Source organism: Falco rusticolus, chromosome 5 (assembly GCF_015220075.1).
Source record: "Falco rusticolus isolate bFalRus1 chromosome 5, bFalRus1.pri, whole genome shotgun sequence".
Classification (NCBI taxonomy): Eukaryota; Metazoa; Chordata; class Aves; order Falconiformes; family Falconidae; genus Falco; species Falco rusticolus.
In genome coordinates this window covers 1,285,350-1,300,105 of record NC_051191.1, presented here as the reverse complement: position 1 = coordinate 1,300,105, position 14,756 = coordinate 1,285,350, and the positions used below count along the sequence as shown (strand labels likewise).

The 14,756-nt window shown below is 48.1% G+C and overlaps 1 protein-coding gene across 1 annotated transcript in view; it reads right to left on the bottom strand.

Annotated features, from left to right (window-relative positions):
- The window catches only part of LOC119149212 (sucrase-isomaltase, intestinal-like), a 61,857-nt gene that overhangs the window by 44,084 nt on the left and 3,017 nt on the right, over positions 1-14,756 (bottom strand). Inside the window, exons 2-7 of the mRNA XM_037390242.1 lie at positions 14,335-14,569; positions 13,746-13,848; positions 13,513-13,658; positions 2,754-2,922; positions 1,983-2,079; positions 838-950 (exon numbers count right to left, since the gene is read on the bottom strand). Of these exons, the coding sequence (XP_037246139.1) occupies positions 838-950; positions 1,983-2,079; positions 2,754-2,922; positions 13,513-13,658; positions 13,746-13,848; positions 14,335-14,569 (863 nt within the window). The remainder of the gene's footprint in view (positions 1-837; positions 951-1,982; positions 2,080-2,753; positions 2,923-13,512; positions 13,659-13,745; positions 13,849-14,334; positions 14,570-14,756) is intronic.

The following is a 14,756-nucleotide window of genomic DNA, read 5'->3' as shown; positions in this document are numbered from 1 at the left end:
CATCCTCTTTCGGCTTGGCACTGGTTTCTTTATCTACAGAGCTCGGTTCTGAGGTGGCAATTTTGCGTGCAAGGGCCCAGTTAATACATCACCTGGCATTTGGCGAGCAGGAGGAACATGTTACCTGCTACTTTTTTTCTGGGCGGCCCTTGCTGGATAAGAATTGCATGTACACTCCCAGAACAGCTATTTGCATGTGTAGTCTCAGTTCTTTGGAAACATTGGGCAATTGGAAAGCAAGTAGTTATGCTCTGTGAGACAGCAGTATATGTTTTTTCATGTCTGTGCCCTCCAATGCAATTACATGGGGTTTCATTAGCAAAAACGGGCTGATGGCTTCAAAATCAACAAGCAATTCCGCTGGCAAATAGAGGCTTGAAGCCTTTGAAGTTCATGCAACATCTCTGAAGTCCAGCAGATGTAAAGTTCCCAAATATTCCCATCTGTGCTCTGCCTAGTTCGTTTTCTCTGTTCACAGTGTCGAAGCACAGTTACGGTGTTGTAGTGAAGACCACAAATCTACCACAGCCTGGAGAAGAGTAAGCTTGGAGAAATTTCTTTCTAATCATTGCAACCTTTCAATGCATTCATGCTGTCAATGCGGTAGGACAGGCTGGAGATATGCACTGAGCACCCAGCCCGGCCAGCCTGCTGCACTCAGACAGACTGTCCGCACACACTTGAGCACCCACCAGGTTGCCCACAGACCCGAAGCTACGGGCTGTATGAGCAGCTCAGGACAAAGCCCTGGCTGCACTGCCGGCTGATTCTACCAGATACTGACGGGAGTTCATTGCAAAGCACTGCTCCATGTGACATAGGCACTTTTCTACTAACCTCTGTGTATTGCTGAACAACATTTTCGGGAGTCGGTCCAAGGAAGACATAGAAGTCAAGGATCCCTCCAATAGTGCGGAAAGTTAAAGATGGGTTTGGACTCAGAGAAACATCTGGAAGGAAAAAAACAGGTTCTCAGTACAAACCAGCTCTGCACTACTCATAGGAATAGTCCAAACCTGCACCAGGCGTGGTTCAGACTTGACATTAGGAAACATTTCTTTACCAAAAGGGTGGCCACACCCTGGGACAGGCGTCCTGGAGAGGTGGTTGATGCCCCAAGCCTGTCAGTGTTGAAGAGGCATTTGCACAATGACCTTAATAATACACTTTAGCACTGTAGGTCCCTTCCAACTGAACTCTCCTGTCCTGTCCTATACTGCCGTAGGTGTATGCGTGCTGGGCTGTGCTGTGCATAAATATTTCCCCAGGGAGAGATGGCTACAGCTTCAAGTCACGACCTGACACCTTGTGGGTACAGTTTGATGAGCAAACAGGACCTGTACATAGACTAGCAGTTGCCCAGTGTTTCTGTAATCTCTGCTTTCAGGTTGGCACTGTGCAGCAATAAATCACAGAACCCTACACAGAGTAGGTTGCGCAGACCCATTTGTCTCAGTTTCGTTTATATAAAAAGAAACCACAAGCTTGTGTTTAGGGTTCCTCTATGCTATTTTAATCTGCTTATTGGAAGTCATTGCCTGCCAGGGGAAACTGATTTTATAGACTCAGTGAAGATTCCCCTTTTCTGAAATTATACCACTGGATTAATACTGTAAGGTGACCATGGCAACACATGAAACTATTCTCCACAGACAGAATGTAAGGCTAACCTAAATTGATTTGATTCAGTTATGCCAATCCCAGAGGAAATTTCTTCTACCTTCACCTTTCCCTGTGTGTGCATCTATTTTAAAAAGAAAAATAAATAATCATATATTTTGCTGAAAATACTTTACCTTGTCAAACAGCCATTCTAATGGCTTCCCTATGAAAACCTTATAGTAATTCCTGGAACCTCAGTTAGAACAGTCACTCATATTTGTACCACATTGAAAAAGCAATCAGTAAAACAGTTTTTTATATTTACTAATTTACCATCTTTCTATATTCTGCCCGTATAGGGAACCCATACATCTTTTTACCTTGTGCATTGGAGTTCAGAAGGAGAACACCATGGGCATTGGAGTCTGCTTCTACACACATGTAGAAAGGATGAACTCCATAGAGGTTGGCAAGTGGCTGAAACATAAACAGTGCTTTAGGTATAGCTTGACTTGGCTCTTCTTCATAGGTTTTGTCAGCTAGGTACATATGCAAATTCAAGGAAATAAATTCATTCATAGTTAGAGACTCGTTTTGAAAAGTTGGGGATTTTTTCATCTAAACTGGTGTGAAGTCAGATTGATAGAAAAGAGCTACTTTTCCTGCTTCATCAAGATGCTACTTTTTTAGTCTCCCTGACTTAAACCTACCACGTTCTGCCAAACCCTCCAAAATGGCACCGGTAAAAACTGCTTTGCTAGCTAAAATAGATTTATCAGCCACTGGCCAGAGTTTAGCCAAACATCTAATGAGTCTTGCTGAAGTCCAGCTTGTACAGATGAACAGGGATTGATGCAAGCATGAAATTAAACGCTTTCCTGAACAAAGATCTTGGCACATTAAATACTTTTATCTGAAAACTAACTACGCCGTGAGAAAGATTCTGATGAAACGTTTCAAAGTCCCCTCAAAATGACTCATGGTTTTGTCATTTAATTAAAACTTACAAAACCTGTGACACTCTGTGTTCACCATTGGTTCACATTAGCAGTGTTACCATACAGAGAGAGGTGCTCCCTTGGCAAAAGCTGTGCCTTGCCACCTCCTTTTGGTGATAAAAGCTTGGGAAAACCTTACATAAAGTGAATTACCGTTGGTGCCTGATCCCTGCTGAACATGCCATAAGTAACAAAGTCCATGCTGTGTTTGAAAGATGGGTGCTCGTGTTCACCAAACCCATACACTGAAGTGGACGGCACAGTAGTTGTAATCTGGAGATACTGGTTGGAGAAAAACAGATCAACCAGGGGACTGTCCCACCTGTGATAAATAGAGGGAGACACGATTAATTTGCTTATATTTGGTATGCGTCATTTTAAGTTCACGTTTGGCTATTTATATTATTTATGCATTTTGGAGAGTAGCTCTGTTTAAAAAAACATTGAATTCTGTGCATGCCTCTGACATACTTAACCTATCACACATTAAATTCATCTTGCAATGGCTGCAGATATCTCATCTACTTATACAATAGAATGCATCAGTATAATTTTGAAAAGAACAACTAAAATAACAGAAGACACTATCTATAATCCTATTACCAAAATAAGTGGTTGCTTGTGCTATTTCTATGACAACCAACAGGGCAGCTAAAAATTGTTATTACACAGTGGGGTTCAGAATCCTTAATGAGAGCAGCAGACATTTAGTTGTTATTAGTTTTTACTTTTTAATGTTTTGCTGGATCAGGACCTGAATACTCTTGTTATCCCCGACTTTATGCAGGTGCCCAAAGCGGAGGGATAGCTTCCTCCAGACTCTGCTTGAATTAGATGTTTTTATTGTGATGGCCCTCTCCTGCTTCTCTCACCAGCTTAATGCCTTTATTTCTATCGAATCAACTGTAGACACAGGCTCACATTTAATTAGGTGTTACATTCTGTTTCCTATCTCTAGTGCTATAATGAGCTGCAAGCTAGATGGAGGAGAGCATAGTCAAGCCGTGGAGAAGTGTTTTGTTAATGGTACCGTGTATGCCATGAGTACCACATTTAGATAGCACCCTCTTGAGCCTTGTTTAACCATGAATTTGTTACAGCTAATTAAAATAAACGAGCCAAAGCCATAGAGCATAGAAGTGGCATAACTCTCCTTTTAGTGGTCTTTTGTCAATGATTTTGACAAAATTAAATGGTTGATTAAATTGACCGGTAAATCAGAGAAGTGGAAGACAGGCTGTGTTGGCAGGGAGCAGCACCACCCCCAGGAGGGGAGTGCTCTCTGGTGAGACCTGGCTGCCACCCGTGCCACCGGCACCCCTGCTTGGGGGACAAGACCCCACTGCTGGGAGGACTGGGAAGGCACCGCCGCTCCCACCATGCTGGCCTCAGGCAGCTCTGTCCTCCCATGAGGAAGCAAGGACAGCCACTCACGGCGATGCCCAGAGACAGACCCAAGGCACCCTCCTGCTTCTCCTTGCAAAAAGCAGGCACAGTCTATCCCTAAAGTGTCCTAGACAAATCCTAAGCCAAGCACACGTACTGAAGGGTCTATGCGTTCTTTAAAAAGCCTATTTGACCTTTCTCACAAGCAGGAAAAATAAGAATTTGTATTTAAGTCTTGATTTGGTTCTTTGCCAGCAGCAACCCTCCCTCCCTCCCTCCCTCCCTTCCATCATCTCCTCCACCTACACACTGTACTGAATAAGGTTATTTTCTTATAGCAAGGTTAACGCTTGCAAAATATCCCTGAGAATGGGATCCAGCCCTTGGCAAACAGAGGCCTTTCTGCAAGAGGATGCTGCTGTGTACAGATGGGAAGGGGCTCTGGAGCTATGCTCCTATCCAAAGGAACGCCGTCACGTAGCCCTGCTCTGTGCCAAGGCAGGCATGGTCATTGCTCTGAGCAGACCATGGGGTTATGCATAAAGCAAAGGATGCCAGAGGGGAAATACTTTGAGAAGAGCTTAAATATCTGTCCTAACTCATTGAGCACTCTCCATGATGTCTCTTCAGAGGACATGAGGCTTTGTACATTCATGGTACCCACATTATGGCACTGACATTTCCCATCCTAGAGAGCAATTAGTGTTACCATGGCATTAAAAGTGCTCCTTCCACTCAGCAAGTCCTCTCCCTGCCCAAGAGGGTCACTGGGGTGGTGCAAACCACTACCCTTGGAACAACCCCTCTGCCCCACCGCATCTTTAAATGGCACAGAGAAACCGTTTTAGATCTCATACATTCCCTCAGGCCACGGTCACGCACTCAGCTTCTGCATGGCATCACCAAAACAGCGCCCCGCTCCCCACCCCTCCATCACTCAGTTCCCCGGGGGCTGCCCCTCCCAACTGCTCAGCCCCCCGTGCCGCGCCGCCAGCCATCGCTCTCCATCAGCCTCGTCTTTCAGTAGATCTCTGCTTGCAAGAGCAGCCATGCACTAAATATAGCATTAACTACAACATAAAAAGACTGGTAAAGGTGCGCTCTTTTTTTTTCTGGGCACCATTATGTTTTCCCCATCTGAGGGAAAACATGGACAGGCTTTCCCCTTCTGCCTCCCCTCCCAAGTGGCTGCCCTTGTGCTCTGCAGCACACTGTGGTAAGCTGTTGTGTTACTTTATGTGTTTGCTTGTGCTGTGTTGGCCAAGAGCAACCATTTAAATGAAAAAATTATGTCTGTCATTCCTTAAACCCTTGGAGACAATAAAAGAAACATTATATCTCCCCCACCTCCCCTCCTGCTGGTTTAAAGCAGATAGAAGGAACGAAACAGGAGGGAGCATAAAACACCACCACGTACACAGGGATCTGTGTGGTTCTCCTCCGACAGTCCTATGCACCATTACAGTGTCACAGGACGGACAACAGAAGTGATCTAAAAAAAGCTAAAAATATAGCTGAGTGGTTTTCACTGTCAAAAATTCAGCCCCTACCAGCCGGCAGACATGGCAAAGCCTGTGAAGATGAGAAGCTTTTCTTTGCCCAAGGGGTAATAGCTGCACTTGGGTTGACTGCTGAAAGTCCTAACCCTTTGGTGCCTCTGTGGTGGGAACACTCCTGCCTGTGGAAATACATACCGGCCTCCCCACACGTCTGCCTGGCCCATTGCCTGCAAGCAGTTGCCTGCTGCCTGTCTGGGAAGGCTGAACGACAAAAGCTAGCATTCTCTTCCAAACACCATGCGCCATACTTGAGAGTAAGCCTCTCTATTTTTTTACCTCCTATCAGAAGAAAAAGAATCATTCAGGATTGAAAAGGTCTGTATGAAAATTCACATTTCTGGCCAGCAAGTGACCCAGTCTCACATCCAGCAGTCAGCACCCAGGCCACCGGAACGGAACGTAACTGGGATGGACCAGGGAAATAACTAACATTAAAGGAAGGTGGGTAGGCAGATAGAAAAAACATCCCATTCATGCTGAGGGTGTAGCTTATGACTAACATTGTCACAAAGTTTGAGGGGGGGATGACTAAAAGCCCCTATAAAATGGGTTTTGGAAGTGCAATTATCAGTCCTTTGTAATACGAACTGGTCGTGACAATTTACCTGCTTGAATGAGTTCGTTTTGCTGAAGGTCATTGGAGACCAGTAACCGCAGCGTGTGCCACGGCTCGGAGCACTGACTCGCCTGCTGTGAGCAAGCAGCTGGTGGTGTGTATAAAGGCGGTCCTAGAAAACCTCCAGAATCAGACTTGGGACACATATATGACACGTTGTCAGGACATGCAATCATGCATTATCTGGATGTTTGAAAATAATTTTAGATTGGGAGAGGGTTTTTGTTCATCTTCTTGCAATGCATCCTGGAGAAATTAGCTCATTACTTTAAGGTGTGAACGCCTGTCCCACTCAGGCACTTGCAGAAAATGTCCTCTCTTAACATCTCTTTTTCTCGGCCTCCAGACCCTTCGAAAACCACAGCCTTGTGAAAGGGAGCACAATGAATATAGTATCTGTGTGCAAATTCAGGTGGAAACTTCACATGGCTATCAGAAAAGTGGGTCTAAGCCTCCTGGCAGAGCTCGGGCATACCTTTTCAGAGGGCACAGGCTATGTGCAGGTCACCTATAAAGCAGTAAAGCACCTTAAGGACTGACGAGCACAGGTCCTGTTTTCACATGAGCCTCAGACGTAATTGGCCCCGGCTCACTCCAGCTGCTGGGGAGCATCATCTTAAGAGCCCAGATGTCCATGATTTTCCACTGCTCTCAGACTGCTGAAAAATGTTTCCACAGTGTGCTGGTTTGGGCTGGGATAGAGTTAATTTCCTTCACAGTAGCCAGTGTGGGGCTGTGCTTTGGATTTGTGCTGGAAACTGTTGATAACGCAGGGATGTTTTCGGTGCCGCTGAGCAGCGCTTGCACAGAGCCAAGGGCTTTTCTGCCCCTCACCCCACCCCACCAGCGGGTGGGCTGGGGGGGCACGAGGAGCTGGGAGGGGACACGGCCGGGACAGCTGGTCCCAGCTGACCAAGGGGATAGCCCAGACCATACAGTGTCGTGCTCAACAATAAAACTATGGCAAAGGCTGGCCAGGGGGCTGCTGCTCGGGGACTGACTGGGCATCAGTCGGTTGGCGATGAGCAATCACTTTCATTTGCATCGCTTGTCTTTCTTGGGTTTTATTTCTCTCTCTCTTTCTGTGTTATTTTCCTTTCCATCATCATTATTAATATTATGATTTATTTTTATTTATATTATTATTAATACAATAATATTTCTGTTATTAAACTGTTCCTATCTCAATCCATGAGTTTTCTCACTTTTACCCTTCCAATCCTCTTCCCCCCCATCCTGCTGGAGGGGGCAGTGAGCGAGCAGCTGCGTGATGCTGAGTTGCCAGCTGGGCTTAAACCATGACACACTGTGTCACAACAAGCCTTATTAGCTGTAAGTCTGGGGGTAGCACTGGATTTGGGACAGCAAAAATGAATTTTTATATGCTTATCTTACTTTTACAGTGATTTATCGAATAGGTGGAGAAAGTCAGCATGAGTAACCAACAGATTTTCCACAAACATGACATTTTAAAAAAAGAATTACAAGGTATATTTACATTTATTGACACAATTTGGCTCTACCTCTACTGTATTCATCATCACGGTATCAGAGCATCTCCTATAAGTGGCTGGACATACAATTCTTTGGTTTTGCTCTGAAAAACACTTGCAATATACCTATAATACTTCTCGCCTACATAACATAAATCTTAATGATTAGAAGACTAAAATAATGGCTGTTACAAACTAGAAGCAAACTCAAGCTACCCATGATGCACACAATTTGCTCCTGTTGCTTTCAGCAAAATTACAGTTTAAGACAATAGCGTTATAAATCATTCTAATAGCCTTGCTTATGTAAAAACATCTTCATGGTAAGTGGCGTCTGTGCTTACTACCACAATCAATAAAAAAGGCAGCTGAACTCTGCAGCAGCCTTTTTGGAAATTAGGGAAAATCTTGATTAGATTTTGGTTATTTCTGCCGTATCTTTCCAAGTGTGATAACAAACGAGGTATTCCAAACTTTTAATAGAGAGAAAGGAGCACTTATCTGGCTTGGAAAAAATGTTCTACCTTCCATTATTTGTATGGCATCATGAAGGAAAAGATATTGAAGTGGAGAATCAAATCAATAGTCCATCCCTCTGCAGCCTGTCTCCAGCAATGGCCCAGGCCAGATACCACAGAGGAAAGCATAAGCTGTCACTCAGAGCCAGTCTTGCAATAATCTCCTTATGGAGGAAGTTTCTGGCCGTTTTGATAGAATTAGCTCATGTTGTGAAACATAGAGACAAAAATAGTTGGGCTTTTTTTTTTTGGATACATATGACTTTTTTATTATGTATGAACGCGTACCCTGCTAAGCCTCCTGTGTCAGTACTGCCCTGGGGCAACGAGTCCCACAGAGTAGCCACACACTGCAACATGAGGATGCCTTTGTTATTTATCGCTGCCTTAAAGCAAACAGTTCCCAGACTTTTACTCTCTGTTCTTGAGGAAAAATGTGCTTTCTTGAAGCCTTCATGCTCACACTCGACACTGCCTCTCCTCCAGTGGCTGCTGCTGCGAGTGGCAGGAGCAGAAAAGAGAGCAGTACTCAACCTGAGGGCACGTGCCATGAAACAACACGGAGGCTCTCTCTTGCTCCCTCACCTGCCTCATTACGACCCAGTCTTTTCTCTCCTGGTTTTATTCCTGTAGGGCCCTGGCCAGTGACAGGCCAGTTTACTGGTAGAGCTGCAAGATCAGCTAGGATAGCATGAGAGAGGATATATGAAACTAAAGCCAGTTACAAATTGCTTGACAAAACATTTTGCCACTTGATCACACCGATTTGCCAAAACAGGTATTTTCCAACCATCGTGGGAGCGGGGAGAGGTTCCCTGCAGCCTCCACCGCCCCACAAGGCTGGTACTTTGGGAGCTTTGCCTCTGGGGTGGGAGGCTCAGGCCCCAGTCCCCGTCCCTCATGGTTCAGATCTAAGACTTGCAGCCTCAAATCAGCTGCAGGTTTCTGTTTTTCCCAGCAAAACAGAAAACACCTGACATCTGCGTGGGAGTGGGGGTTCTGCCAGCCCCTGGGTCTCATCTGACCTCCTTGGCCCATCACCAGCAAACACGTGGAGGTGGCCCCTCTTCACCCCCATGGTTTTTGAGAGCTGATGGCATGGGGAAGGACCTTCCCTGGCCACCAGTGAAACAGCAGGAGCATTGGAGAGGGTACAGAAGAGGAGCAGGAGCAAGGTAGGACGGAGAAAAGGACAGCAGTGGAGGAGAACGAGAAAGGTAAGAGGGAGTAAGCCAAGAAACATTACTGGAAGGAGAAAGGGACGCAGCCCAAGAGCTGCTGGTCCCAGAACCCCCCAGCAGCACCTGGATCATTTCCCTGCATGACCCCATCTAAATTTCACCCCATGCAGGCGAAGCAGTGGCTGTCACCTGATTACCTTGGAGCAAGCTGAAAATGTAGTGGGACCCAGCCTTTTATTCTTGCTCCTGGCTCTGCGTGAGGTTTGCAATCAGCTGTTAATGCCTCTCCTTCACATAATTCATTCCTCTCTCCTGTTATTGTGATTACATGGAGCCCTGAATCTGTCCTGCCCTCCTTGAGCTGGCGCTTGGGTGGCTTGGCTACGGCAAAGGCTCCTCAACATGCAGCAAGCAGGAGAAATGCTTGTAAAGCACATTCAGGAATACCTCAAAGTCTCCGCTGCCTCTGCCCTGCAACGTTCCCAGTGTGGTATTAAACCATTCCTCGTGAGGAGGCGGCTTTGTGCACAAGTGGCATAGCTGGGATAGGGTTCTACATCAAGCAGACAGATGGGGACCTGCTGTCAAGCACCCCATCACTGCCAAGTCTGTGGCACAAAGATGCTGACAGCAGGCCGGACTACACCACGGAAAGAAGGGGAGAGAAATAAAAGCATGGACTTTGAAAGAACAACTACAACCTGTACCACATTTCTGCTCGGGACAGGCTGCTCCCTCCCCACGTGGACCGCCAGCTGTGCCAGAGCACGCTACAGATCATGAGGGGTTTTAGGCTTTTTTTTTTTGGAGGGTGTGTCATCCAGCAGTGCAAAGCTCTGGTGAGGGATAAGGAGTACCATGTAAAACAGATTTCTGAGGATTTGGGATTGCTTTGCAATGGGAAAGCCCTCCTCAGAGACATTAGAAAGGCCCAGCAGAGCGCTCGGACCCAGTCTGGCGTAGACATGAGTTATTACCCCCCCACACACACCTGGGGAGTGCAACTGCAGTGCCTGTTGAAAAAGCTTTATTTGCCCACATCTGCTGTTCTGAGCAATATTTGTGTGCATATGAAGATTAGCAATTGCGTCAGCTGTTCGTTAGGACAGCAAGGCCACGGCCGTTCACATCTTAAAACAGGAGGGTGAGGTCCCTCCAGGTGTTACGTGCTTGCCTGTTTCTCAGGGACACCTGCCCACACAGCCTGCCCCAACCTGGCACAGCCACAGAGGCCACCGGCTGTGCAGCTTGGCACCTGGCTGCAGGCGTGCTGGCTGCCCTGGAGCAGCCGCTCCCGCCTCTGGACGGAGCCCAAAGGAAAAGAGAGGAGTTTTAGCACCTTCTCTGTGACTGCACCCGGGATAGGGATGGGGACAAGGCGATGGTCCGCAGCAGGTCCTGCTGAGCCATTGCTGCAGCTGTGGAGCACGCTCAGACCCACCTCCCACGCATCCAAACCTGCCTTTGGGCAGGTTGAAGTAACATGAAAATCTACTTAACATGTCACATGCCACCAGTGCTCCACCAGACCCAGCCAGCCAGTGCAGTCACTGGTGGGGAGTCTCCTGTAACACGGCTTGCTGAGGGTTCATCCTCCCCAGTCAAGCAAATACAGCTGCCCACAGCTTTTAGGCCAAGATATATAACCTGCTTTCCTGTTTTGAAAGAAAACTTCAACCTGCACAGCTCTTCTGGTGGCTCAGGATGTTGCAAATCCCTCTAAGTCAGGCTGGGGAGGTTTCCCTTCGCATCTGTATTCACTCACTCTGACAGGAGGGACAGGCAAGGAAATGAAAGGGAAGCACTTTTGCTCCTCACAGGGAATTTAACTCCAAATACGATTCAGCTGTGAGAGGGATGGCTCCCTGCTGGGATGTCATCCTTCAGTCTATAAGTACTGGCTGTGCCATTTCACACGAAACAAAAATTCCCAAGAATATATCATTTCCCTTTCTATATGCAAAATTCTGTCGCTACTGCTGAAAGCCTTTTAAGTAGCAGCCCTGCCACTGTTTGCAGGATAAAACCCAATAACTGCACATCATATTCACCCCCAGTTTCCTCTTTTTGGGGTCAGATGGGTTTCAGGAGCACTCCTCAACCTGCCTGGAGGCAGCCTACACTTTTCCAGCGCTGATGTTCCCCAGCAGAGCATTGCTGCCGAGTGCTGGATGCTGCTAACCACAAGTGCCCTCCCCGGGCTCTGCAGCACATCGCTGCTGCACCCCACACCTGCACCGCTGCTGAGTGCAGGTTTGGGGGGACAAGGGGTACCCCACTGCCGGGGTATGGGGGAGCCTTCCCTGGGCTTATGGCAGGCCAGCGTGTGTGCCCTCCTGGAAACCTGCTCAGGGGGGATCGGCTTGTGCTCCTCTGCCCCTTGCTGGAGTTGTGCGTTTGGCAACTCGGTGGGTCAAACCCTGTGTCTGCCCCACGGCAGGGCCCTTCCCTGAGCTAGGACCTCCAAGCCTGAGGATGCCCTGACTAACGCGGCTAAACCCTTGGGGTTTGGGTGAAGATGGGGACGGGCTATGAGCTAGTCACTCGCCATATCTCATTATGCATTCACCTCTTACATCACCATTCCAATTAATGAGCCTTTAAAAAAATCTCTTAATATAAAGAGAAGAAAACTGGCTCTTTAATGTAAGCCCACTGTTTTTGCAAAGCTATTAAGTCTAATGAGGAATTAAATTATTTTTTTTATCGGAGTAATGCATAATGCATTCACTTACAATAGCCTGCAAAAAGAAAACTTCACAGAATTGACTGTGTTGTGTACAAAAAGAGATGCCACAAGTGCGTAATTTGAAAGGATGGGCAGCTAATTAAAATCCCAGTGTGGTGGTTCCATCTGCAGACTCAAACCATTCTAGAGGCTGTACTGTCTTACTTGCATCACACGATTTAAGCCAGCCTCACATTGCTCACAAGGTAATGCTTATGTTTCAAATCTGTTTAACAAAGAATTTCTTGGGAGGGGGGAAACCTGAGCTGATTTTTTCATTTCTTGATTGGTTGTTAGATTTTTCTAGTGTGTAAAATGAACCACTTGGATCCCAACGACCTTCTGGGAATGTGCTTGCACTAGTGGTGGGGTGCAAGATGGGCAGAGCTGGTGCTGAGGACCCAGCGGCCGCACACGTGTCGGGGGCTTGCTCTGAAGCAGCCTGTCAGCAGCCGGATCACGTCCTCCCAGAGCACGCCTGCCAGGAAGGGCTTGTGGAAGGGACCTAACCCATGCTCCTCAGGACCACTGCAAGGTTAGCCAATGCACGAGAGGTGGGTATAATCAAGAGATTCACGACAAAAGGTGCTGCTGATCTGAATTAAAATGCTAATATAGACCCAACCACAGCCTGATGCAAAGAGTACCCGTATTTCTGCGTCCTACGCAGCTCCTTCGTACGCCTGAGCCAAGCAGCGATAGTTCAGAGCGGTCTGTAACACTGTTCTTTGTCACCATAGACAGCCAGAGACTGCTGCTAATGCCACGCTGTAGCATCCCCAAATGCAACTAGCGGGAGCATGCCTTGACTGGGACTCTTGCTAAGTGGCATTGCACACTGGAGATGTGTTGGTGGAAGCCAAGAAAATGGGAAAACATGACACCTGGTGACATTTGCTAGTGAGGGGAGCTTTTGCTGAAGGTAAACTTCCAGTACCAGCTTAAGAATACAACTGGCATTTTTGCAGAGTGACAAACTAGACTCACAAATGCTGTTCACTGAAATCAGCGCAAGTTAGAGGCTTATGGCCCCTGTGCCTCCGAGCTTTAGTTTCCTAGACCTAACTCTTGCAGAGCGTCAGGAGATCTGGTGCTCAATTCCTGAAGCAGTAAAACACCTCGAATTTCAAAATCTTAGCTCAGTGCTTTCACGAGTTGAGTCTACCAGCATCCCAAGCTGTGAAATCACAGCCTCAAAAGCTGTTTGATTTGCTGAACAGCTTTTCATACATGCACATAGATAAATGTCTGTTGCACAGGTACACACTGTTGTTAATAATGAGCGTTTTCCAAACACACGGCATAAATCTGTGTTTGTGCCACACCCAGCCTGTGTGACGCCAACCCAAGCAATAGGGCGTGGGGAAACAGTGCTTGCCCTGTCACACTTAATTTCTGTGAAAAACAACGTGAATGACGTCTGGTACTCACAGCACGGTGCCGGTGCTTTTCCTCTTGATCCTGAAACGCGAGGAATCATCTGTGAACTCCACATCATAGCTGGCCTCATCGGAGGTAACCCCAGGGGAGTCGATCCGGAGTGGGACTTCAAACCGCTGTCTGCTGGGGTCGTAGAGCTAAAGCCAAGCAGGGAGGGGGCGGGTTAGCTCATCTGTCAGTGTGTGTTGCTTTAGTTAAGTGATTCCCCCCCACCAAAAACTCACCCTGAACCGAAGTCTGTCCCTTGTCTGGAACTCCACTTCTAAGATGACGGGGGAAATGTCTTTTCCGAAGAGGGATGAGGCCTGGCGCTTGGTCAGCGGTACCCTGCGGCGGAAACACGCGCTGGTGCCCACCGCAACCGCCAGCTGCCTGCGACCGCCCTGGCGCCAGCCGGGGGGAGCAACTCAGCTGTTCCTTGCCAGCTCTTTACAAATAAACCATTGGCTTATCGAGAGAAATTATCTCTGAGGTTAGCGTAGGTTCTCCTTGCTGTTAACGGATAAAATAGGTGCTACCAAAGCAAGGAGATCTCGTGGCCTCCTGAGACACAGATCCCAGGGAGGGAGGGACCACCGTGTGCCAACACCTGCTTGCCTCACCAGCAGCACGGCGTGAGCGCGGGACCCCGGCTCCGCGTGGCTTGCACACAGGAAAGCACCTCCGGCACCCTCCTTGTTGCAAGCCGAGCACAGGGCAGCGAGGCCGCTTGGGGAAGGTCTCGGGCTCGCTGCCCCCAGCGCGGCAGCTGCGGTCAGCGCGGTCACCACGCAGGGCCAGCCTGCAGCACCGAAGGAGCCGCCGCACGCTTACCTCCAGCCTTTGGCCGTCTTCTCGGCGTTCCCACCCAGGGAGTAGCCGAAGGGACTGTCCTCAGGGAAGAAGCACCAGGGCGCGTTGGCCACGTCGGTGGCACACCAGGTGCAGCCCCGTGCCTCACAGGCGTCCTGGGAAGCGCCTGGCTGGGGGTGGCAGTCGATGCGCTTCTGCACCGCCACAGCCCCGGCGCACTGCGTGTCCCGGCCCGAGCCCAGGCACCCGCCCGGGGCTGGACACGGGGAAAAAGCAGTCAGAGCAGCAAAGAACCACATTAAAGAAACCCCAACAATGCAGATTTCTTTAGTTATACCTTTGTGTGTGTGCTTTTCCCCCCATGTTGGGGCCGATACACATGATTCTTTTGATCAAGGTGACAGCAGAGCAGCGTGCCTGCTTGCGACCCAGGCAGTGGGTCT